General features: G+C 42.7%; 1 protein-coding gene across 1 annotated transcript in view; it reads right to left on the minus strand.

Moving 5' to 3' along the window:
- Positions 1-27,610, minus strand: part of dpf1 (double PHD fingers 1) — a 46,385-nt gene that overhangs the window by 14,721 nt on the left and 4,054 nt on the right. The window contains 7 exon segments of the mRNA XM_035155445.2: positions 12,647-12,778; positions 12,897-12,975; positions 13,888-13,977; positions 15,361-15,488; positions 17,135-17,242; positions 18,579-18,739; positions 19,349-19,378. Coding sequence (XP_035011336.2) covers positions 12,647-12,778; positions 12,897-12,975; positions 13,888-13,977; positions 15,361-15,488; positions 17,135-17,242; positions 18,579-18,739; positions 19,349-19,378 — 728 coding nt within the window.

Raw genomic sequence — 27,610 nt, forward strand, 5'->3', positions numbered from 1 at the left:
AGAATTTTTTTTTAATAGCCATAACATTTGGAGATGTGTGGATTTAAATGGATAGTGACAGCGATTAGCACAGCAAAAGTATTCAAATTAAGCTTCTCATATTGAGCCCACAGTTGCCAGTGTGGTTTTTTAAAAGTCAGGAAAACCTGGACTGGAATAGAAATGATCTCAACCGTCTGAGAGAAAATTTGCATCTGAAGAATAGGTGTATCTTCTCTAACTAATGCTGACCTGCATTAGAGGAACATTTCTTACCATGTGTAATGAAGAAAAAGCAGCAAGAGGGGGAATGGTCGGGGAACAGGGTGACCTGGTGTCTTTATCCTCATCCTGCATCTCCCCCATTTTCTTCCTCCAGCATCGCCCTATCTCTCTCTACCCCACCAACCTCTGCTCTTCCTCCCCCCTTATAACCCTTCACTCCTCCATCTCCCTCCAAGACTCTGGAACCAAAACCACAGCCTGACTCTGGCTGGTCGATAATCTCCTCCTCTGGCTAGCCACAGTGGAAGCCTCATCAACTTAGCGCTTCCATCAGAGAGGAATTACCGCTGCCTCCTGCAAACGCACACACACACACACAAACACTCACACACAGCTGTGTCTCCATGACATTAGAGGACATTACATTGACCTACATAGATTTCCTAGGGACTTACTCTAAACTTCACCATATCACGTAACCTGAACCTGAACCTAAACCTAACCTCAGGGCCGGCCCTGGCAATGTTGGAGCCCTAGGCGAGATTTCAGATTGCAAACACACACACACACACACACACACACACACACACACACACACACACACACACACACACACACACACACACACACACACACACACACACACACACACACACAAACACACACACATATGCAAATTCAAATTCAAATTCCTTCCTTCACTCCAGAGGTACATTCATTAGTTAGTAGAACAAGTTAACAAAAAAAATATTTATAAGTACTGGATGTAGGCTATAAAAAAACAATACAAATATATAATAAAAAATATAAAAGAGTCTGAAATCTGCTGTACTGACAGCTACCTAGCTATTCGTGTCGACAAAAATAAACATTAATTATGTGCAATTCTCGTGCAAGCAGCCGCCTGGCTGTTCACACAGGAAGCAGATTTCTCCGCACTGGTTCAGGGGTGAATGATGATGATGGTCTTCACAGGTGACTGACCTACGCAAGCCTATAGACGCCACCCCCCCCCCACAACAGATTGTGTGCTTGTGTCTGTTTAGGGTTAGGGTAACCCTGTTTAGACACAACTGACAAATGTGTGGAATAAGTACATAATTAAAGATTGGGAAATTTCATCATGTGGGGGCAAAAATCAGGGAAATTGAAACTCCAGGAGAACAGCGGGGAAATCGAAAGTATGGGAGCATATTTAATCATTTATATAATATATAATATATCGCTTATATCGTTTAATATCGATTTTCAGTGTGCTTTCTGGCCCGATTCGCTCACGGCGAGCGGAAAAAATAGAACAGACCCCGAAAACCATCGCTGTAGATCGCGAGCCGGCCGCGGGGCTTCCCGGCACTTCACGGCACTTCCCGGCACTTCCCGGCGCTTCGCTGCCGATGCGAACAGCCCAATTGATTAACAGGGGCGCGGAAAGGAGGCGGACAGCTTTTCGATGCGCTTTGTGGCGCTTCTGCCTCCGGTGTGTCCCTGGGGTTAGAGGATGATGGTGTGACGTTACTGCATTGGTTAACATTGCATGTATCACGTCATGATAAATCAGCCTCTTGTGCCGCCCTCTCGGCATTTTGTGCCCTAGGCAACCGCCTATGTCGCCTATGCCAGGAGCCGCCCCTGCCTCACCTAACCTTGACCGAAATCTAACCTTGACCGAAACCTAACCTTAACTTAGACCTAACCTTGACCGAAACCGAAACCGAAACCAAAACCAAAACCTTAACCTAACCTAACCTAACCTTGACCTTGACCTTGACCTAAATCTAACCTTAACCTAAACCTAACCTTGACCTAAATCTAACCTTAAAGGGCCCATATTTTACACCTTTCTGGGATTTAATTTGAGGTATTGGTAGCCCTAAAATGATATATCAGTGGTTTAAAGTAGAAAAAACTGCTGCAATGTGTATTTCCATGTCCTCTCTTCTGCCTCTCTCTGGAGCTGCAGACAGAACAGGCTGTTTTCGCCTGCCTCTTGAGCCCCTCCTCTGATTGGCTGACTGCACTTTGAGTGACACACGACCAGGCCTATCAGCGGTCTCATTCTGGCCCTAACCCTAACCCTCCACGCTGCAGTGTTTCTTCAGTGTTGTCTGTTGTGGTTAGCCTTTGGTAGCTAACAAGCTGCTAGCTCAGCAACATGTCTGCTTGGTGTCACGTTCGGTATGGAGGGGTGGTGGTGGTGTGGAGGAGTGGTGGTGGGTTCGGAGGCTGGACTGATACCGACTGGGTGGGGCTGAGAGACGAGTGCGATCCCGAATGACATCATATGGCGGAGGAAGTATGAAACGAGACGTTTCAATCACATATTTCTTAGAATGGACTGAGTGAAAAAGTCCACGGAGTGACTGTTTTCATACTTTGAGGGTCCCTACTGACCCCCTTCAAGTCATTACGGATAGTAAAAGCCCAGAAAATGTATTTTACACAATATGGGCCCTTTAACCTAAACCTAACCTTGAGCCTAAATCTAACCTTGACATAAACCTAACCTTAACCTAAACTTGACTTAAACCCAACCTTAACCTAAACCTAACCTTGACCTTTCCTGAAAACATGTCTTATAAAATGTAATGATTTAGTTCCCCACAATGTGAGATATAACTGGACCACACACACACACACACACACACACACACACACACACACACACACACACACACACACACACACACACACACACACACACACACACACACACACACACACACACACACACACACACACACACACACACGCACACACATCAATCAAATGCCCCTACCTGTTGACTTGTCTTGTTTGCTCATTCCTCATGTTTCTGTCTCTCTTTCTGGTCCTTGATTGGTTGTATATTGTTCCAAGGGATTTTATATGCTTCCTTTTCACTTCGGTTACATGCATTTCTGTTGTTTGTTTCGATAAAGGTACGCCATTTAGTCAGTGAACAAAAAACTGTTGCCATGGTTACCAACATCACAAAAACGCAAAACTTGGTAAATCAAGGCTGTGGTTCTCCGATAGGAATTAACAAGGAAGGGTTGAGTGTGAATGTTTTCACTTTCAATGTTACTGTTATGGGAGGCAGCAAACACTCCAGTGCAGCAGGTGTATAGGAAGGAGTGAGGAGGAGGAGGAGAAACGATGGTGGAGGAAAAATAAGGAGGCAGGGTGGAATTTCAAGAACAGATTAGGCAAGTGGGGAAAGAAAGAGTGAGAAACAGAAGGAGAAGAGGAGGAGGAGGAGGATGGAGGCACAAAGGGGAGAGAAGGAAAGGAGGTGGAAAAAAAAGGCTCTCGTTGTATCGGAGCAGCGGTGTGTGAAAACACACACTCTGCACTCCTGTCGCCTCACTGCTTAATGAGGAGAGCCTCTCAGGAGCTGCACACAAACACACAATTACAATGAGAGCACACACACACACAGACACACACACACACAGATGAAACAAAACCACACACGTACAGTAAAGTCCACTGGTGCACACAAACACAGAACTCAAACACACCCAGAACACACACCTACAATTTAGTCCACACACACACACACACACACACTTAAAGATTTACAACCAAGCCTATGCATAATAACTTTTGCTGTCCAGTTCCAGTCCCATCCCCCAATTGCTCTCTCTAATGTGATGAATGAAATTCCCTTGTAACTCTCGTCCACCCACACACACACACACACACACACACACACACACACACACACACACACACACACACACACACACACACACACACATTTACATACAGTACAATACAAATCTTTCACATATTCTAAACAACAGACAAATTGCACATTCACATGGTCACAAATCCCAAATTCTTAAGGAGACATCTCCAGGTTTTTTTATGCAGACACAGAGGCAGAGATGCAGTCAGATGGAAACAGTCAGTCACAGATGAAAAGTCACTGCCACCAATTCTCTCTCTCTTTGGATCTTCCTCCACTCACTCTTTCTCCCATCCTCTTCCTCTTTGCACTTTCATGCATTCTCATTATTGCTGCTGCTCTCTCTGCCTCTGATTCGATCTCTTCTCTGTGCATCATTGTGCTACATTTTTTTCTTCGCTTCCCCTTTCCTTATTTCGGTCGATCTATTTTTTTTCCCTTTACTCTCAAAGAGGAAATTGGAGCTCTTTCCTGCAATCCATCTGTTGTCACTCTAATGCCTGCACCAGTGCCATGCTCTCTTCTCCCTGTTTTTTCTCGTTTCTTCTCCATGCATCCACCAAACCTACCCCACCCATCACCCTTATACACACACACACACACACACACACACACACACACACACACACACACACACACACACACACACAAGTACTTCTTTCACTCATGTCCAGTCAGCAGGTTGCGTAACTCCCAGTGCATTGTGGGTCAGGATGCATGCATTTGTGTGACTGCTTGCAACGTGAGCTTGTGTGCAGGGATGACATTGCAAAGGAGAGAGGACAGAGGCAGTTTTGGTGCATAATAAAACTTGATCTATGGTTGCTATGTAATCACACTGACCCGCAGAAACAGACACACAAACACACACACGCACACAAACAATCCATCAGGCTCTGCAGCCTGCAGATATGTGCACATTTAGCCAGTATACACACATGTAAATAAATCTCACACCCAAACACACACACACGCATGCACCAACAAAAAAACTCCCCATAAATCATGTATGTAAAGAAATCACACATATACACAAACACACACACACACACCGTATGCCTAATTTCTGGTGAGTGTAGATATATACACACTTAAAAAGAGCCACTTAGCCCGGCTCGTGTCTCTGTCGATGAAGAGTTAAAATGCAAATTATTAATCCTATTTTGTTCCAGGGAGCGAGCCGGCTGGGAATGTGACTGTGAAATCCTGTTTGAATTTTGCCCAACCGCACATGGTCCACTATACTGTGTGTCAGCGCTGCACTGTCATGTAGAAATGTCAAATGATCAATGATCAAAAAAGAAGAAAGCAAAAAGACATTCAAAGAGGATATCTTCCTCCAAGTTTGTTTGTTTTTGTGGTATTTTTGCACAGAGATGGGGAGTTTGAGTTTGTGGTGCCGTTTGCTTCGTGAGTTCCGTCATGGTAGCTATCACTGCTTGTGCTAACTACCAATTAGAATTTGATTCCAAACAAACCCGACTTGTGAAATGCATCGTTTGGGGGCAGGAGGATGTTTTCCAGGAATAACACAGTAATAGCACAGTAAGTTCAGTATGTGTAAAAGTTAATTTACTACTGCATTATGTGAATAAACATTTGGGTTTTTATATCACCGTAGAATGTAAAACTGTTGCTGAGTTGTAATTCGTCTCGCTCTTGTTGTGTTTTACTGTTAGAATTCAGTAACAGAAAGAAAACCAGACTACAGGAGATGGATAGAGGGTGAGGATGGATTTGGGGCTGGGGCTGGGGGTGGCGGTGGTGTGGAGGGTTGTGGTAGTGAGGGGTGGGGGGCTTATCCAAACATGGCCAACACAGCCGAGGAACCACAAAACAACCAGACAGCGAGCCACAGCACCACATCTTAAGACAGAATACCAAATGAAGCAGACTCCAATATTACCCTGCCTTCACCATCCCAACTGTCTGGGGGAATCTATATGATGAATCATGAAGAGATTTCTTCTTTCTCAGTCTGTACAACTCTCTGCTTCTCGCTCGGCTTCTCTCTTTGTCTGTTTTCTCTCTCTCCTCCCATTCTTTATGTTATTTTTAATGAACTCCTCTGTGCCCCCTCCGCTCCTTCTACACTTCAACTTCTTCCATTCTTCTTCTTCCGTCTCTCTCTTCTCTTCCTCCCTCCTTCCCTGCATCCCTCCCCTTTTCTGTTCTCTCCACACCTCTACTCCCTCCCTCTCTCCCTCCTCTACCATCTCTCTCTCTCTCTCTTTTCAATGTACATAACAGTCTTTAGGAGGGAGCCCTGGCGGTATCTATGGCAACCAGATTGCTAGGCAACAGCCGTTTCTCCCTTCCTTTCCTGTGCCGTGCAGCAGCAGCCAAGAGTCAACCAATCAAAAGCTGAGGAGAAATGCCGGTGTGCGTGAAAAGTTCAGAACACATCCAGGAAGCATGGCGTGCTCTTTATCTCCACAACCACTGATGTTCTAACATGTAGACATATGACATGGTCAGCAGATCAGAAAATCTATATTTGCGAGGAAGGAGGAAGCAAAAATTTAAACTGAACAGAAACCTATTGAATCATTGAAGAAATTTTAGAGGAACAGGTGACTTCAATGTAAAACATTTCCATGCTGATAAAATAACAGAATATAAAAGTTTACTTACACTCTAAAATGGACACAAAGGAGTGACACACCTGTATCTGCCCAGTGATTCCTCGATTAATGATAACTGCTAAAGTAAGAGGTAAAATCTTAACACACTGTCAAATGATCCTTGCTGAATAATTCAGAGGAGTAAGACAGACGGCTGTAAAGAGAAGCAGTGGTGCACATGTTGAGTGACAACAGACTGCAGGGAGTGGCCACTTCAGGTCGGTCAGCTTTGGTTCACATCGATGTTGGTTGATCAACATTTCTTTCACTGACAGCGGGAGGAAGACGAGAGGCCATTTTGAGACACAAGGCAAAAAATGGAGAGGAAAGAAACACCACAACAACCAACAATGGTGGATAGGAACAGAGAGATGCTGACCTTCAAAGGGCTCAATTACATGACACACACACACACTCAAAGTTGGGCATGATTGCCCATATAGCACATTCACACAACTCAGTGGCAGACACAAGCACACACACGCACGCAAGCACTTCTTACAGTGTGTGTCTATGTGTGTGTGCGTTGTGTGCATTTTCAGACACACACACTCGGAGCGTCCCTGCTGCTCCACACTGTAGGACCGTCTGTCCGTCCAGATAAAGTGGCCTCTGAATCTCAGTTCTGATTTGAGAAGGGGGATTTAATGACAACTATCCCCCCGCCCTCTCTCTTCCTCTTCCTCCCCCTCCGCCTCCCCTCCCCTCTCTCTCTGTCTTTCTATTATTTCTCTCATTCAGTCGTCATGTCCTTCTTGCAATCTATTTATCTCATTTCTGCTATTTCACTATTTCACTCTCTCTTCCACTTCTTTCTCTTTCTCTCTCTACTCATACCCCACAAAACCAATTTTCAGGTGGACACAGCAGGGCTGACCTCCAAAGTAAACATCCCCCTTATTCATTCACTTCTCCTCAGCCTCCTCCTCCTCCTCCTCTTCCTCTTCTCCCCCCACCCTCCCTCCTCACATCAATGCCAAAAGAACCCCCACACCTCTGTCCTAGCACCCCCCTTTCTCTACCTCCAACCTTCTTCTTCTCCTGTTTAAAAGAAAAGAAGTAAAAGAGAGTAAAAAAAAACATTGGATGTGGTGCAGTCATGAATTCTAATGGCGCTGATCGCTTTGAGTAAACAGTATATCGGCTGGGATCCAAATATACGGGGAGGTTTAATAGTGGTGGCTGGTTTTGGTGATGGTGCTCAGGCGGAGAGTATAGACACAAAACAGCGAAATAAATTAAAACAAAATCCAAAGCTGGATGATGGATGAAGCAAAAGAAGACGGAGGAGAAGGTAAAAAGGGGCAGGCAGAGCAGGAGGGGAGAGGAGGGTTAAGTGAGGATGCAGAGCAAGAGCAGAAGAGGAAGATGGACAGAGAGAAAGAGAGGGAAGGAAAATCTCATCTCCTGGTGGAATAATCTGCCATTTATCACACTGATGGAAAAACAGGGAGTGAGAATGGAGTTGGATGAGGTTCAGAAAGGACAGAGTTTTATAGTTTTTGTGCAAACTTTAAGCTTCCACTTGTACCGTGGATGCTGCATTCATACTATAGCGTCTAGACAGCTTTTTCTGAGCAAGAGTATAGCATGAATTATGCATGCAGGGTTGCTCTCATTTGGGGGAGCCATATTAATAATATTACATATGTGGCAATATACCAAAGGCTAGAGGAGTCTCCTTCATGACACTCAGCAGATTGGGGGAAACTTATAATGGTGTGCACGCGTGCACATACACACTAATGTAATCACAATTGCATGCATGTACACACTCACAGAGCCTTGCAAATGCATGTGCATGCAGGGGTACACACACACACACACACGCACACACACACACACACACACACACACACACACACACACACACACACACACACACACACACACACACACACACACACACACACATAGGGGCTAAGCTTCTTTTTCATTTCTGCAGAGAAGATTGCATTTTCTGAAGCTGTGTGTGTGTGTGTGTGTGTGTGTGTGTGTGTGTGTGTGTGTGTGTGTGTGTGTGTGTGTGTGTGTGTGTGTGTGTGTGATTACTGACTGTTTGGGAGGGAGTGATGGGGGATATTAAACGATTCAAATGCTGTCTCCCTTGCTCTCCTCGCTGTAGAGACCTAAGACTGCAGCATGGCCACACACACACACACACACACACACACACACACACACACACACACACACACACACACACACACACACACACACACACACACACACACACACACACACACTTACATACATAGACTGGGCCAGTCTGTTCTGTCAGACAGGCCAATTTAAAAAACGCACGATGCCAATTAACTGAGAGGCAGAATAGTTTCAGTGTGGACATTGTTGTAGTGCAGCATACACGGATAATGTGGACACATGTGTTTTTGTGTGTATTTATCTATGCTCTATTCTGAGCAAATAGCTTGTTTTAAGAATGGGATGAACAAAGAAAGTGGTGAATTATCTGCGTTCCCTTTTTCCAATGTCCACAGCTATTTTTCTTGGGGGGGTTTTGTGAACAACTATAGACGTTTTATTGAAAATTACTAACCAAAACACAATCTCCCACAGGATAAACGCACACTATAAGAAGAGTTTACAAAGAAACAAAACACGCAGACAGAAGACAATCTTTTACAAAAACCACACACTGATAGAAAACTGGCCCTGGGGGGTGGAAATGAATAGCGACAAAGACAACAAGCTGTTTGGTTATTGTGGATATGCTGCAGCGGAGGGGAGCAGAGGTTTGAGGTCTGAGTCATGACCTGCTCGTAGAATCCTAAATATTTGCTTTACTTACTATTCACTCTTATTTCTCTCTTATGGTCCCCATTAGCAGAAGCTTTGTCACACTGTAATACCTGCAGGGATGCCTACAACCCACAGAACTGTTATACATACACTGCCATTCTGTGCCTTTTTACTCTTTGGACAAGCTTGCTCTCCAGGTATTGCACTCTGCCTCTTTTCAGCATCAGAGACTCTGCCAATATTCAGTAACTGTCAGATTTACTTCCCGTGATCTGATTATATACAAGCAAAGCCCCACAAGGAATAATGTGGCATGAGGTGAAATCCAGACTGACATTCAATGTACATTAAGTAATAACATTTATAATGGACATATTCCATCAAATTGCTACATGCAGTGCCAAGACCTGGGTTCCACTTCCCAAAAGCATTTTAAAGCTATAGGACGATGTTAGCCCATAGATTTACAACTGGCCAAAGAGCATCTGAGCCTTAAAATGCTTTCGGGAAACAGAATCTATGATAAAACACACTGGATTTTTTGGAACACATGAATAAAACCGAGCCATCACTAATGTATGTCAACTGGATTAGTGCATCCATCAATCCACAATCTATTCTTCTTATCCTTGGAATGTTGTGGAGAGCTGTATCCAATCCTAGCTGACATTAGGCGGAAGGCAGGGTACACCCTAGGTCGGCAGCTTATCACAGGGCCACTATACAAAAAACAAACAACTATGGTCTCCAATCAACCTTTCCCTCAATCAGCATGACTGTGGGAGGAAGCCAGAGTACCCAGAGAAAACCCACACAAACACAGGGAGAACATGCATCCTTGCCGAACAAGGAATCAAACCAGGGAACCTTCTTGCAGTGAGGCAACAGTGCTAACCCAAACATCTGTAATGTGTTTTTTTGTAAATTCTACTCTTCCCTTTGATGACACTGTTCAATAATCGTCAGCCTCATAGCCAGAATTAAAGGATTTTTGTCATTCTCAAAAAACCCTGATTTACTTTCAATAACAATGTTGTTTTTCCTGACAATCACAGTCAGCTTTAAGTCAGATAAATGGCAAATAAACTATGATAAAAACACAGTGCACTTAGCGTTAAGCAACAAAAAGATGGTTAAGATTAGGGAGGGAATGTGGTTACTAGGGGAAAAGAAAATTAGACAAACTCAAACTTCCAAATCCCTACTGTCAGCCTGGCTTTGTATAGGACACACTACACTCTGCATTGGAACTGAACGTTGACACCATCCATGATTCCAGTAAAATGGGCTGACGCCTTCAGAATGTGATAAACTGATGCTCATATGACAGAACCTACTGCGACAGCGATCCTCTACATTAAAGATTTAACATTGTGAAATAAATGTTTGATATCGTGTTTCCCTCCAAATCTCAGGTCACTTGGAAACAAATCAAGAGTCACCTGCCATGTTAGCAGCTCTATGAGGCTGTACTTAGGTAGGCTACAGCAGCGCTTTTAGCTCGAAGCTGCCAATGCTAACATGTTACTAAATGCAAAGTACACAGAGGATGAGGATGGAGTACACCACAAATGACCATTTCAATCTGATGGTGGAGATAGAGGAAGAAGAAGAAGATGAAGAAGTCAGGGCAACACCAAAGTTACTATAGTTCAACCGAGGAACATGAACGATTGCACCAAATTTCACTGTAATACATCCAATAGCTGTCGAGACATTTCAGGATCAACAACGTCACTGGGATCTTATGTCTGCTGTCTGTGCACCATTTCAAGGCAATTTATCCAAATGATAAGCTTTGTCTGAGACCAAAGTGTTAGACAACTGACCAACAAACCAACGCTGCTATTCACAAAGCCATGTCACAAGCATGGTTGGAAATACCTGACTATATAAATATATGATAAACCACTTCACAATAAAAACATCTGTTCCCTTGCCCTCTTGCATTTACATACATTCCTACACAGTCTGGCACACAGTGCTGGAGGCATTAGCAAGCAATACCATGGGTCTTAATTATAACTTAATGATATTCCGGAGCAGCACATTAATGGAAACTCATTAAGGTGTTGATAGCTGCAGCCATACTGCGTGCTTTAAACTGAAAGGTACATTGAAAGGTACAAATATAGAGTGGGTTGGAAATTTCCCAAAGTGTGTGACTGGTGTTTGCCCACTGATTTAGCTACTGAGCTGATGAGTGTCCATTGAAGAGTTCTCACTGAGCTCATGTGTCTTTGGAGGAGCTGTTAAATCTGTTAAGGTTGTGTAAACTGATGGAAACACTGACAACACTTTATACTTTCAGAGTAAGATTAACATAGATCATTCTGCAGTGATGTTAAATGAGTGCTTTATTTTATGTTATTCCTGCCCAGCCACGGCCACTTGTCCTATTACTACATGTAAGTAAGATAAGACAAGACAAGATAAGACAAGATATATTTCTATATACAGTATATGCATATATAGACTGTTATAGTATGTAGTATATAGGCAGGTATGGTATACAGTTTAAATATGAGTATGGAAATATGTGTAAAAATAATGGGTTGTATTCTTAAATTAGTATAATTTCACAGTAGTATACTAAATAGTATTATGCTATAAACATATAGTTGTGATGTATGTATATTTATGTATGTATGTATGTGAACTTGTCCTGGAATATTAACATATACTGCAGGTTTACACAATGCATGTTTTGTACCCCTTCATATTAGGGTACTCGTCACTGTTGTTTTCACCACAGAGACTCCCATCTTAAACTGTGGCTGCAGAATCATAAAATGGCTGAGAATTTAGTTAAGTCATTAGCAAAAAGTAAAATAAACCTGAAATGAATTCAATAGGTTTCAGTTTCCTTTTCTTCCTCTTTTTAGTCTCTTGGGCAAGTCAGATCTGTTAAATGTTACTTAAACATCAATAACATCAAATAAAATCAAAATGTCGGTTCACCAAAGCGTCTGACTCTTGTTCAGTGCAGGCCAAGAAGTGAGTTAAGAAGCCAGGTCGAAGGATTTTTATAAACCACAAACACAGCTCAACACAGCGTCATTGCCTCACTCTGAAATTGTTGGAACTGAAGAAATCTGCTAAACCCAGCTCTCCACTGGGAGAAATCTTATCTTTCATCACTCAAGAGGAAAGTTTGGATTCAGTTCAGTCAGCATTTTAACTATCTATAACGCTGCAGGAGGATCAATAGCTCTTGATAATATTCTAGATTATTAAAGCTCACACTGCTAAACCTTCTACATGTTCATCCTGTCGCTGAGGTCTCAGAATCAGCCCGTCCTACCAAACAAGATCCTGAACATGAGGTAAGTAATGATGGACGAGAAGATGACTGTGAGAAAGTTTAATATTCAGGCAGCAGACTCACGCTTGTGGTTGTTCTTGCGTTGGAAGGGTAGTGTATGTCGCTCTGAGTCTTCCTCCCCCTCCTCATCTGCCAGGTGGGTGTGAGTGTAATGGTAACTCAGCCCTGGGCGGTTCTTATAGCGCTTTCCACAAACTGGAACACACACACACACACATACAGTCTATTATAAAGTATCTAAGTTTTTTGTACAAGTAAGTTATGAATATATACATAAAGAGAAATGTGAATAAAGACGTAACGTTGCACTCACTGTCACAGACGTAAGGCTTGTCTCTGTCTTCAATGGCAGGCAGCTCTTGTCTCTTTCTCATGCCCCCGACGCCGTAGGCCTGGAGCGAACACACACACACACACACACACACACACACACACACACACACACACACACACACACACACACACACACACACACACACACACACACACACACACACACACACACACACACACACATAAATTACACGGCTAAAGTTTCAGCTTCGTGACTTGTCACAGAAGTCCTGTATTCACACACACACATACATAAAATAAAACTAGCGTAACAGCACACTCTCTTGTTTTGTGTGTTCAAGTGTCTACAAACCCACTTTTACACGATCATGTACACACACACACATACACACACGTTTGCATGCTAATCATCTGCTCTCAGTGTAAAGCTGCACTTCCAGCAGGAGGGGGCTGATGACACCAAGCAGGGGAGCAACAGCTCCAATTAGCAACCCTGGTGTCTGCGTGTGAGCATGTGTTTGTGTGAGTGTGTGTGCGTCTGTGTGTACATGTGTCTGGTGATACTTTTCAGAATACATTGTTAACACTTGATTATCTTCCCATAGGATGGAGGGGGAAAACCTGTCTGATTTAATCAAAGTTGTAAAAAGAAAAATGTATTTTTAAAAGGTTGTCCCAGCACGAGCAGAATCTCAATTTCTGGATCTGTTAGCATGTATTATTCGTAATGACTGTTGGTATGTACATAGCATTTCATTACAGAGTCTTAAAGATTTTTAGGCTGTAAAAAGTGAAACGCTCTCACATGCATGCAAAGGTTGTGCTCAAGTATTGTGCATCAGAATATCTTATAGGCTGTCATCTTAAACTGTGTGTACGTGTGTCTGACAGGCAGGTCACTAAACCTTCACCTCAGGCCCACCACACTTGGACTGGGAGCTCAATCTGGATCATTTCTGCAGATTTTAACTAGGCTTGATTAAAGTATGAAATGTCAATGCTGTGCTTACCCGTGCTTTGGTACGGTTCTTGCGCTTCGGAACGTCCTCCTCCATCTCATCCACCTCCAGGTCGTGAGGGAAATCCCCGACAAGCAACTTCTGTGGGGGCGAAATATAGAAAGAGAGAGAGGTACAGGGTAGACTGTAAGCTTTTTATTTTCTTCTCTTTTCTTTCAGCCATCTCAGCCTCTTCTTCCATTTGTTCCATATGACCCGTGGGTGGTCATGAAATTGCACATCTTCCTGCTGATTTTGAGGGTGTTTGCCTAATCATAGTGCAGGAAACAACTGTAAGAGCAGAACCATTAACACTAAATATAGCCAAATGTGTCAGTGTTTCATTTAAATTGAAATAAATGATTCGATTTACTACTTTCTTAACTGAAGGGTTCAAAATGCAACTTAGTATTCCACATTCCCAGCAAGGAGATTCCGCAGATGCACATTAACAAGGAAATAACAAAATCAAGCAACAGAGGGCTAACTATCCTGATTTTAGTCTCTAAAATGGTTCAAGCCCTTAAAATACCAGATCCTACATTTCCCACTGCATAAATTCATTATGTGACATTCCGAGGTGAAAATAAAACTTGATCAGCTCTGTACATCTAACAAGATCACCTGTCAAGACTTTAGGGACTCCGTTGACATGACGGAAAAAATATTTTAAAAAAGATACCACTAACAACATCATCTGGGTCAGTTCTTTAGTCGGCTCCATCCTTCACCCAGCCTTCACAGGCTGCGTACTACTCTCCACTGAACTTCATGTGTAAAATCAATCCTCCTTTATGGGATGAGCGTTTATCTTTTTTACGCCTTAAAGGAAAACAACAGTTTTAGGTTACAAGACTTTAATCTGATTGTGTTCAAAAAGAGATCGCTGTAAGGTGTTGACGTAAAGCCCCGAGTGAGCCTTGAGACCTGGATTAGAGGAACTGAACACTACTTCAGCTTTCAGAAAGCTGTGACGGCCATTCACTCGACTGCTGATTGATTAGCTGTCCATCTGAGTTCAAGAGTTCAAGAGCAACGCCCTGTAGCTGATGAAATACAGAGTCAGGTGGACTTAAAGTTTCTGCTTAGAAAAGTGCCACATGCCGTAAAAAGAATGACAAACAGCAAAGAGGTGGCTCCGATTCCCTCAAATGCCCCTTATTCAGAAATATTTGGCTACTCATATACACAAGTGGATTCCCAAGACTGACTTCAGTGCAATCACACACAATTACAATTAAACACACACACACACGCGCGTACACATACGCACACATTTTGAGCCAGGAGGGATGTCACAAACAAAACACGCTCCGAGAGACAAAGGCGGAGACAGACAGAGGAACACAAACACAGAGGGTAATACAGACAGATAAAAAGAGGAGACAGGCTGACATAAGAGGAAAACAACAAGAACAAGACACAGAGAATAACAAATAACTGAAGAGAGAAATGAGAGGGGGGAGGGAGAACAATGAGTCTCACCTGACACTCGCTCATTGGCTCTTCTTCCTTGGTTTCTACCTTCTTGTCCAGGGTTTCCCCGGCGAGAAGCGACTCCAGCACAGGCCCATCCGGGATGCCCCCCTCCTTCTTTAGCGAAGCCTCGTAGTCTGAGGGATGAGACAATTACAATCAGAAAGCACCAGAGACCTCACAGTCATGCTGACATGCTCATTTGAGCTAACGCTGCCCTGAGGAAACTAAACGTGGCTGGTTTGTGGAGGCACGAGGATTTTCTGCAGTGTATAGAGGCGGAAGTAAGCATCTGCAATTTGAATATCATATGGATGAGGTTTAGGGAAAGTGTCCACATTTTCTTTACAGATGTTTTCTCTTCATGTTAGCCACAAAAGAGTTTTTCATAATCAAGCTAAAGTTGATGTAAAACTCTTTTGTGGCTAACATGAAGAGAAAACATCTGTAAAGAAAATGTGGACACTTTCCCTAAACCTCATCCATATGATATTCAAATTGCAGATTTGAATATCGACACAGAGCCAAGAACAGAACCAGCGTGACGTTTGAGCGTTTGCAGTCGTATTTGTGTTGTTATCCAGACAGAGATATTTTGTGAAACAAAGGTTTTGTGTACAGAATTTTTTTTTTTAAGTGAGGGGAAATTTTCTGCACAAAAATATCAGCAGTAGTAGAGGCAAGGCCTACGTCTTATATTACAGTCAGAAAAGGCAGGTAAAGGTGGAAGAAATTGTTTGACCCCTTCAATTTTAATAACAAGATACATTTTAATCCTCACTGATCTCCCGATGGGGCAGAAAAAACAACAAGGTTTTCAAAAACATGTTTATGAAATAATGTTGTTTCAGCTCTACAAGCGGATGCAGAGTATTCAGTGAATGCAATAATATTAGATAATGTGGAATAAACATGAATTTTAAAAATCAAAGCTACTCAAGGGGAAATAAAGAACATAACAGGAGCCTATTTGTGTGCTATAGGCCTATTAGATTTTAATATGCTTAAGTAAAAATCTCAATTATAAAGCAGTAATATGTGTAACCAAGTCTGTAATATTTAATTATATAATTGCATAAAATATGTGTATATTACCTGACATGTGCAGGCCTCCATAGTAAAAATGTGGAAGGTTTGAGAAAGTTTCTGAACCACCACGTTAACTTTTTGGTGACCCTCCTCAAAAAGGTGCTTCACCTCTCTTTATTGTTGAACTCTATCGGAGGTATGTGACGTTTTGTGGTACAAATTTCATTATTTGAGCCTTTCTGTTGTCATAGTTGTAAGTTTACTTGCTAACTTGAAGTTATTGTGCAATATGCTAACATATTTGTGTTGTTTAATTTGTGTTTTGGCTCTTTTCAGTCTTTGTTTCAAGGTACTGCAAGCCCTTTTTGGCTTTTGTGTTCCAAGGGAGAGGGGCTTTACTTTACTTCACATCTGACAGTTGGATTTTGTTATTTGTCTCATTTTGTCAGAATAAACGGAGATCACCTCCAAACATTATTTTGTGATCTGGCCCTTTTTATCACATCAGAACGCACACAATGCTAGATTCCACTGGTTACACTTAATTGTGATTTTGATAAGCCTATGGAATTTTGGAAGACTAGCCTTAGGCTAAAAGAAAACCAAATAAAGCATAGACAAACAAATTAAAGGGAAAAGTGGCATTGTTACGAGGTAAATGGGCAGCATTTATTAACAATTTACAATTAGGAATATGTACCCAAAGATTCCACAGTGCTGTTGATGCTAAAGAGCTGGCCCAGTTACTCCTTACCAATTTTGAACTCGATGGGTACGAGCCGTGGGTCCTCCAAGATGTTTAGCCGTCTCTTCTTGCGCCAGCAGCGAGCAGGATATGTGTACAACTGACCTGGAGCATGGCCTGGAACACAAAGGAATACACAGCTTGACAGAGAAACAAACATGACTCAGAAAAAATTAAATAGATCATTAGAAAATAAAGTTTAAACTCAAAAATGTTTCAGACTATTGTCTTAATTTTTCTGTGCCAATGATATATATACTGTAGAAATATATGCTGTTAATTTCCAAAAATTGTAATTCCCACAAGGGGAGCTCTCAGGGGTTTCTGGTTCAAATTTCAACTCTCGAAAAGTTGAAAGCTTGAAAAGTGCTATATAAATAAAATATTATATTATTATCATTCTTATTATACAAATCTAATGGTTGTCAAGCAATTTCTATAAAAGCAAAATATGTCAACCTGAGGAAAAATCTGAATTAATCCTATCTTCCTCAGGGGACCATGAATGTTGATTGTATCTACTCTGGTGGTACAACTTTAGCATGGCCAATAGTATAAATGGTTGTCTGAGGTACTGCACATGCTTCCATTATTAACGCAGTTTATAAATACTTCATAAACTACCTTTTGTTGGCTTTGGAAAACTTCATCTCAAGGTTGTGTCTAATGAATAGTTAGCTATTAAAAACATGACTAACAGAAACCAAATAGGAATGAACCTTAATTCTTAAACACTTGCAGAATGTTAATTAATGAAATCAATTAGCAAAATTGATTCTGTTACTTTATGCAAATCAAGTAAGACCTAAAAACTAACTAACAAACAAAAGACTTTAACGGGCAGACACTTAAGGCTACAAACTCAGTGAACCAACATACACACATACACGTACGACATACACTCACACACACACACACACACACACACACACACACACACACACACACACACACACACACACACACACACACACACACACACACACACACACACACACACACACACACACACGCACACACACACATGCATAAAGAGCATCCTCTCTGGAATAGCTGGTGCCAGCGGCATATCATTGCCTACAGGGGTGTCTGATTCCCTGCCAAAATACACTGATGTTACAGAGAAAGAAAAAGCGATGAGAAAACACCCTTTAGGGAAAGAAGGAAAAAAAGTTGAGGTGTGAGAGGTGGGGGCCTGGAAAAGAGGAGGAGGAAATAAGGGAGTGAGGAAAGACAGACAGAAACACGCAGAGCAGAGGAAGGAAGGAAGCCACGGGACAAATGACTGAAGAGAGTAATTTGTGTCGCACAACAGCTGGCACAACACAACAAACACACACACACACACACACACTAACAAAGAAGAGTGCTCTGGAGGACTCCTCGTGCTTCAGCCAGACACCTAACTCTGCCCAGGTACTGAACACACAAACACACACAGAGAGACACACACCCGGTCCACGGTGGTTCTTCTCCATCCAGATGTAACAGTTGCTCTGGGCCACGCCGGTCTGGGAGTCCAGGAAGGGGAGACGCATGGAGCGCTCGGCACACAGACGGGCATTGTAGCTGCGACAGTGTTCAATGGCCTCCTTATAAAACTCCTCACCAAGACTGAGGGAGGAAAGAAGAAGAAAGAGGGGAAGAGGAAGAGCAAGAATATAAAGAGTGAAGAGGGGGTGTGGGGGTCAAAGGTGAAGGAGAAGCAGGGAATACAGTCCAATGTCAGCTGGGAAACAAGATGGCCAAATGTGTGTGTGTCTGTGTGCATGCATGCATGCCTGTGTGTGTGTGTGTGTGTGTGTGTGTGTGTGTGTGTGTGTGTGTGTGTGTGTGTGTGTGTGTGTGTGTGTGTGTGTGTGTGTGTGTTGTGTTGTCAGTGTATGTATATGTGTGTTTGTGTGTATCAAGCTGCACACACATCTTAGTGCATGTCATGGGCAGTTATTGTTTAACTGTGTGTTCATGTGTTGAAAAGCCATACACATCCACAGCCCTATCAACCTGGGTCATGGCAGATGAGCTGGTAACTACAAACACACACACACACACAATACACATTTTTCTCTGGGAGGACGATGCCAACTATATACAATCTATTTTCTCACCTGTCCAAGTGTGAGTTTGATTAACATTCAGTGTAATATTCTTCACTTTGTTCCTCCCCCCCTCCTTCCTTTCACTCCCTTCTCCCTCCCTCCCATCCCTCACTCTCCCTCTTACCTGTTCTTGATGACTGCACCTCCAGATTGCCTGTAGGGAGAAGAAGAAGAAGAAGAAGAAGAAGAAAAATCCAATAGACATGTGGTGAGTCACTCCTACACCCCACCCAACGTTCATTTGGCTTCATGGTCCTTTACATCTTTCATTCACTCTCTCGTGCCTTCACCTTTCTCTGAATCAGCTCCCTCTTCTGTTTTTTTGTTCCCTGGCACGTTTACCGTTCACACTTTTTGAAATGTTCATCGTTCTTCCCACTTCTGTCTCGTCTCTCTTTGTCTTTCTCCTGTTAATCACTCCTCTCTAGTGTCTTCCTGCTGAGTGCAGACATCAAGGTCACTCTGCTATACAGGACACACTAAACTACAGCTACAGCACACACACACACACGCACACAGAGAGCAGAGCCAACAGCAACCTCTGAAGAAAGTCAGTGCTGTTTCAATAGGATGATTTGCTGGATTTGGTTTGAGCATCCTCTGAAAAGTGTTGCTGAATAAATGAATGATTCATTTTGCAGCAATTCTCCGTGTAATTCTCAAATTAGCTTGAAATTATACATTATCTGAATGCATTATTACTTCACATGCTGAACAAGTGCTCCATCAACATTGCACTGATCACACTTTCAGACCAACTGCTGACAGTTTGAAACAAAGGATCAAAATCAATCTTGCACAGCCAGAGACATCACCTTTTTTAATTAACACGTTCTTTGTCAAAAAAGTGGGACATAATTACCCACAATTCCACATGAACGCTAGCAATTCAGTCAGAGACATGTTAGTCTGAAAGAAACCAAGGTAAGACATGAGACTCAAGCAGATGAGGGATGAGGAGCAGCATACAGAGGTCTGGTTAACTCACTCCTTTCAAATTCCACACTCAGACTTTTATCACTTTCAAACTTGCAGTCTTCAGACCCAGCTGTCACTGATTACGTTTACGTGGACAGCGACTGTTGACCTGAATATGGGCGGGCCAATGAAACAATATAAGTAATTATGGCAAGATGATTTCCATCAATAGAAATACCAAAAAACTGTATGTCGATAAAATTCTTATGCATTGTGCAAGCACAGTGAGAAGCTACAACACATAATTGATTAATCTCAGATTTGTACTGTTGTTTGCAGAGTGTTTGTCATCCCCTGCTCATAACGTTTAAAACCACAACCTTCACTCAGGAGCAAAAATCTGTCTTTAAATTTAACAGAAATGAAAATGCGACATTTATCTGGATTATTATCAATATGCTGAAATTAACACTTTCATCCTGATATTAATTTTGCCATACGGCCCAGCCCTACTATGGATAAGACATTAATTTGATAATGGTCTTTGCTAATAGAATATTCCATTCATATTCACATAAGCATGTTACAGAGCAGAGTCTGATTTTGAATCATGTCAACTTTACATCCTACAACTCATGTATATTCGAGGGAATGTGTCTTTAAGCAGTGTTTCAATGACGCAAAATGCAGTGAACTCTCCAATAGGACATTGTCATGTGATTATGATGTATACATACTCCACATGTTTAAATTTGATCATTGATTATTCCGAGTATGACCTTATTCAGGTGGGGGTATCAGAAAATGTTGTTTACATGTCAGTGTCTTATTCAGACTACTGTCTTATTCAGGTTAATAAAGCAGTATTGCTGTCCATGTAAACGTGTCTACTGACTCAAGTGACCTGAGGTTATTTTCTAGATTTCACACAGCAAAACCTCCAGAGACACAAAAGGCTTTAAACAGCTGTTTTCACCTAATACAACTTTGATGTGTACAACTTAGAGGAGTTTCCCTTCTATAGGCAAAACCAGTCCCCTGATGGAAGCCACAAGAAGAATAAATCAGTTATTAAGACTCTTCTGACACTTTGATGGAGTTTTAACACTTAAAAACAGACATTTTAAATAATTGATGAAACAATTACTGAAGAGAATCTTGTTTGCTTTGTTGAAAAACAAACAAACCATAAAACGTATTCAGGGATTCATCCATTATGCACAATTTGGTAGACTGGATTAAATTTGTTGTTGTAAGAGAATACAGTTTCACAAAAATGTTTTAAAAAAGATCCCACACTAGTTGTATCTGCACCACAAATCTAATCAGTTCCTTGTTGGCTCGAGGCCTAAACTTCTGCCAAAGTTTTCTGAAATCTGTAAAACAGTTTCTGCGATATCGGCTAATAACCGACAAAAAGAACAAAAACTCAGGGGACAAAAGCCTCTTTGGTGTAATTATTTAAAAACAAAGCAGCACAACAATACTGTTGAGGTACAAACAAAGCATATACTCATCTTTGATTAGAACAAAAGCAAAAAGAGGTTTGAAAGGATTTGACTTTTTTGACAAGACACTCAAACAAAAAGAAGATTATTTATGGTTTAATGTCCTTAGTAGCTGGATTAAAACTAGAGAGGGGAGTAAGGAGGATAAATCCCCGACCCAGCAGATTCTGGTGCGGTCTGAGAGCTTTAGCGTGGCGTCTTCGAAACCGCCTAAACCAGTTCTGTGACCTCGCAGTGCCATCATGTGACATTTAAAGGATGTGATCAGGGCGTCAATATGTGGGGCACACTGCACTCATGTGCATTAATGTGTCACTGGGAATGAGCTGCTCACCCTCTGCTGGAGAGAAAATGTTTCTTTACAGCTCAGAGCCTGCGACTGGCTGTGCATGTGACCGTATGGCCGCATCACTGGTGCGTCATCGGGACTTTTCCTCACCTCACTTCACTTTGCTTTAGTGCTGTATCCTCCCTGCAGTTTACAATAAACCAATGAAGAATGGAGCAGGGAAGAGGCCTGTCCAAAAAAATAGCAGGTTAGATCGACACAACCAAATATAGGCCTACCTTCTGTTATTTATATAAATAGTCATGAAGTGGGAAAATAAACACTCACACCCACTGAGAGGTGCTCAAACAGTCGCACACATTCAAAGAACACCAGTCCACAAAGCCCTACACATAGGATTTTTTAAATATTAAGCACAACATGGTGAATAAAAGACTTGGACTTCAAGGGCAGCACTGGTGACCACACTGAAATATACCAGAGACCGAGTGAGGAAAAAAAGGAAAGCATTCAAATTTTAAACAGCTCACCCCTGAGCTCCCCATCCCTCTCCTCCTTCAGCAGCCTTCTCACTTCAAATCCCACCCCCCTTCCATCCCTCCATCACCATCCTCCTCTCCTCCGCTGCCTTTAGAGGTACTGGCTCACCCCTCTCGATAATAAGTTGACAGCTGTAGAAAATGGCTTCTTTCAATTTGGGTGCTCCCAATCTCATTACATTGCGATAGCAGAGCAGCATGACTGTTTGCCTGCTTGGAGGCTTGTACAGGAGAGGAGCTAAGGCTCCCACAGTGCAGGCCGAGAGCGAGCTGTAGGAAAAAAAAGAGAAAGTTGGGAGAAGACTTGAAGAAAGAGAGAGGTGGGAATGAGAAGGGCAGAGGAGAGAAAATGTGAAAGACAGATGAAGAATTGGCAGAGAGACAGTGAGGGAAGAGGTGAGTAGAGAAAGGGACAACAGTGAGACGGAGAGAGACACAAGTCTTGAGCTGTGCAGTAGCAGAGCAGGATGACCTGTGAAAAGCTCTCTGTCGTTTGCTGCGGACGCATTTCTCTAGACCAGTCTCAATTTGTAAAATAATCATCTTCAGCTCTCAGATATGATTCAAAACCTCCATCCGGGGAGTGGCGACAGCAGAAAAAGTGTGATCAGCAAATACTGCCTCAAATGCCGTCTCTCATCATGCTCGCTAAGTAATAGTGAAGCCGAATAGCAGAGAAATTAAACGACTCTGAACTCAGCGAGCGACAGACACCATGTCCTCCCTCATAGTCTCTACGTGGAACACACACACTGCTTTAAAAAAACATTAACATCATTAAACATGTATGTTATACGAGGTTAAGTGATACTCAGGTGGCTCGCTGACATGGTTGCATTATTAGCCACTGGCAGGTTCATCAGTGCCCATGTATCCTGTCAAAATGTAAAGTTGAAGCAGCAGACTGCGTATTGTGCATATGGCTGCATAGCAGAGACTCAAGTCGCCTTTGTAGTTACACAGTAGAGTATAGCGTGTATAAAGATGGGTGACGCGTCTCCACTTCCTCCCACTATCCAGGTATGAAGCCAAATGATTCTGCATATGGTCGTGGCCATCTCGCACTGATGTCATAATTTGTGTGTGCATTAGCACTCAGGGATGGAACCATGGTACAACGTCCCATCAATACATGTGCTCGACCAATCATCATGAGTACATCACAGCTGTTAATCATGACGTCCACCATGGATCTGCACCAATGTTACACACTCATGAATATCAGTCTGCTAAACGGGGCCTGAGTTTTTCATCAAAACCCACAAATTATTATTTGAAAAATCAACAAAACTGTTGAAATCTCACAGTGTTAAAGAAAGTGGGGGGGGGGGAATCCATCAAAGCCCTGATCCACATCTGCAAAATGTAATTGGTTCTTTGAGTACTTTTTGCTTGATCCTGCTCAAAAAAAAATATTTATATCTATTTTATGTGTATTTTCCTGTCATATTGTCCATGTCATATTTCACATTTGACCAACAGCCACATCTAAAGAGACTCTGAGAGTGGGATCAATTCTCTCATATAAACAGATCGTGTTCACCATTCACACACATTTACACACTGCTTAAAGACTTCTCCAACACAGACACACACACTGATGGTACATAGTGCGTACTGCATACTGTATATATTTCCAACTGTGTGTGTGTGTGTGTGTGTGTGTGTGTGTGTGTGTGTGTGTGTGTGTGTGTGTGTGTGTGTGTGTGTGTGTGTGTGTGTGTGTGTGTGTGTGCAATAATGGATTTTCCTCCATGTAGAGAGGGTAACACTCACTGAATCACTGCTCTGTGGTCTGAGGTCCAACCAAGCAGGTTGCTGAGAACACAGACCACAGAGAGTGGCTCTGATAAACGACAAACCACACCACCGATGAAGGAAAGCCAAAAGCCTGATTCCACGTCAACACACTGTGAATAAATACCTCTCATTCAGCATGAAAACTAATTCTACCGTTCCATTCAGTTTCATTTTGCTATAATGTTATCAACATTTATTTCTATTTCAGGTTTATTCCAAGTATAGTTTGGGCTCAGAGATGTGCACTGACTCACAAGCGCAGAGCGAAATACTAGTAATTAACTGGCACAGAGCCAGCTCTCCAACAAACTGGAGCTGACTACCAAAACTGTCCAGGCAGACATGACAGAAATGACAATCACACAGGCCTGCACTGTGCAAGGGCACGAAAACAACACAGAGGACACCTGTACACATGAGCACACATACAGAAATGTGGGATAGAAAATGCATACACATGCTGTAAAGATTCAAAGCAAAGAGGATGTTTTATTATGCATGCATATATACAAATATCACAAAGATTTCCCTGCATACACAACTGACATGAACAACCAATATTATGAACATGTAACCAGAGACATACTCTGACACCTAGTAAATCAAGATGAGGAAAAGGAATGAGAGTGTAGTTTATGTGTTTGTGTGCGTATGTGAATCCAAAGCCCGGACTACGCTGCCTCAGCCTGCACTGAGCAAACAGCAGGGAGGAAAACACTGAGGAAGCTGCTGTGTGTACACACGCACACACACAAATAAACACACTCGTACTCCTGATAGGGAGTTGACATACAGTCTTCCTGAAGAGCACAGCCACCCCACCAGGCCCACCCTGGCTAAGCTATTGTCTGAGTCCCATCCAGCAGACGCAGTTCACTTCAGCACACACTGGGTCACAGTCCACTGGTGCATACACACACATACACACACACACAAACAATGCCGGCGGCAGTTTTAAGGTAAAGGTGCAATTAACCACACCAATTACCTGGTTCTCCACTTAATAGTGAAACAAAGGGCTCCCCCTAGGGGTGAAATTGAATCATTGGACAAGCTGACGAGAACGGAGGAATCATAAAAATTAGACCACAATTACAAAAATCGTCGATGCCAGCAAAGGATTTCATTCCAATAGTGGTTTCCAACTGTGTGGAATGAGGTAATTAAACTGGAAGGAAATGAAGTAGCCCACATGTAAATGGCTTCAGGAGGGCTGAGTGCAGATTGTATGGGAGTGTTTAGCCCTTTAGATCTGTGTATATGCGTGTGTGTGTGTGTGTGTGTGTGTGCATGTGTGTGTGTGTGTGTGTGCGGGGTAGTGGGGGTTTTACTTTAAGCCTGTAAAACACTTGTGCCTATATCTTCATGTCTGTACACCTGGACCACACACCTGCCTCATCCACCATTGTCCATCTGTGCAGTTACTCACACACACACACTGACACACATATACACACACGAATGTTGTCTGGCCTACGGAGCTTTGTCTGTGTGTGCACACAGAGAACTAATATCAAGCGGCCTACGACTGTACTGTTCCTCCCCTCCCCCAGCCCAGCCCTTCCATGGCTGAACTCAACAGATTAAACTATGCAATATCACCCTTACCAATTCACCCCTCCTCCCTCTCACCCCTCCACCCCATCCTCACCACCCGCAATTCAATTTCTTCTCTCTCTCTCTCTCTCTCTCTCTCTCTCTCTCTCTCTCTCTCTCTGTGAAGTGATTTGTCTTTTTTCTCTCTTTTCTCAATCTGTGTGCATGAACGTATTTACTGTTCATCTGAAAATTGCCAGGCTGCATAGGCAAGAGGATATATATATGCACAAATACAGTGACAGGGATTCTATATATACATTCGCATATATACTTATATATACAGAATAATACGTACATGTATGTATGTATATATACATACAAAATTTTTTTTTAAAGCATGTGTGTCTGTGTGTGTGGTCCAGCTCTTATTCTTTTATGTCAGTTAATGAAAACAGGTATCTTTGTGTTTGTGTGTGTGTGTGTGTGTGTGTGTGTGTGTGTGTGTGTGTGTGTGTGTGTGTGTGTGTGTGTGTGTGTGTGTGTGTGTGTGTGTGTGTGTGTGTGTGTGTGTGTGTGTGTGTGTGTGTGTCTGTGAAAGGGTGCATGTCAGTCAGAAAGACAAAGAGGCCCGATACTCGGTTTGACAGTGACAGACAGACAGATGGACAGACAGGAGTGTGTGTGTGTGTGTGTGGCAGTGTCTGTGCAGTAGTGGACGTCTGCCACACTACCAGCTGGGAAACGTCAGTTTCCTTGAATCGCTGTCACAGCACTGCATCTGCGCATCTGTGTGTGCATGTGTGTCGGCAACTGACCATTTGTCTACCTGAACATGACGAGAGATATGACAGAGATATGACAGAGAACAGATGAGTGAGGGAGGCAGACAGAGGCAGAGCTATGCAACAAATCATACATGTGGGACTTTAATGAAGAGTTGTGTGTCATTTCCCATGTGTGTACCTCTCTCGTTGTCCACTGGGTGTGGTTATCTTGGAGTCCACTATATAACTGTGAATCATAGGGCCTCTTGGTGCATGTCTGTGTACATGTTACCCATTTGTGGGTTGTATGTATGTGTTTTTTCTACATATGAATGCAAACTCATGCTCTTATTAATCATGCATACTCACATACCCATTTATGCATGCTGAGTATTTGTATTTGTGTGTGCATTCAATCCTGGTCTATATGTGTGGGTGTATATAGCCCATAGCTAGCTGCAGTGTGTATTGAGGGCAGTACATCAGGGTAAGGCAATCTGCCTCCGAACAGCTCCTTCAGGTGAGATTTATCACCACTGCACTTGGCCTCTTATTATGGCGATGGATTCCCTACCTCTGTATCTGGATGTGCACGTGTGAGTGCACGTGTACGTGTGTGTGTGTGTGTGTGTGTGTGTGTGTGTGTGTGTGTGTGTGTGTGTGTGTGTGTGTGTGTGTGTGTTTTCTTATCCAGCTCCCCCCCAGTCTGCATCCTTATTAAAGTGCTGCAGAGGGGAGCAGCCATTGGATTGTGTTGACTCCACCCTCAACAACTCCTGATAGGGATCCACTGGACACGCGATGACACTGGGAATAATATAAATGGGGAATGACAAGAGAAGGGAGGGGAAATAATGCTAAGGAGAGGAGAGGAGAGGAGAGGAGAGGAAGAGGAAGAGGATTCATTCTCTGCTTCTCCCATTCTTTACACTTGGACTACAAGTTCAAACCCCAACAGAACTACAAATTCCAAAATTCCTGGCTGGATATCACGCAAGGTCCCAAAAGCAGTAGAGCTGACTGTCAGTT

The sequence above is a fragment of the Hippoglossus stenolepis genome, chromosome 4 (assembly GCF_022539355.2).
Source record: "Hippoglossus stenolepis isolate QCI-W04-F060 chromosome 4, HSTE1.2, whole genome shotgun sequence".
In the NCBI taxonomy this organism is placed as follows: Eukaryota; Metazoa; Chordata; class Actinopteri; order Pleuronectiformes; family Pleuronectidae; genus Hippoglossus; species Hippoglossus stenolepis.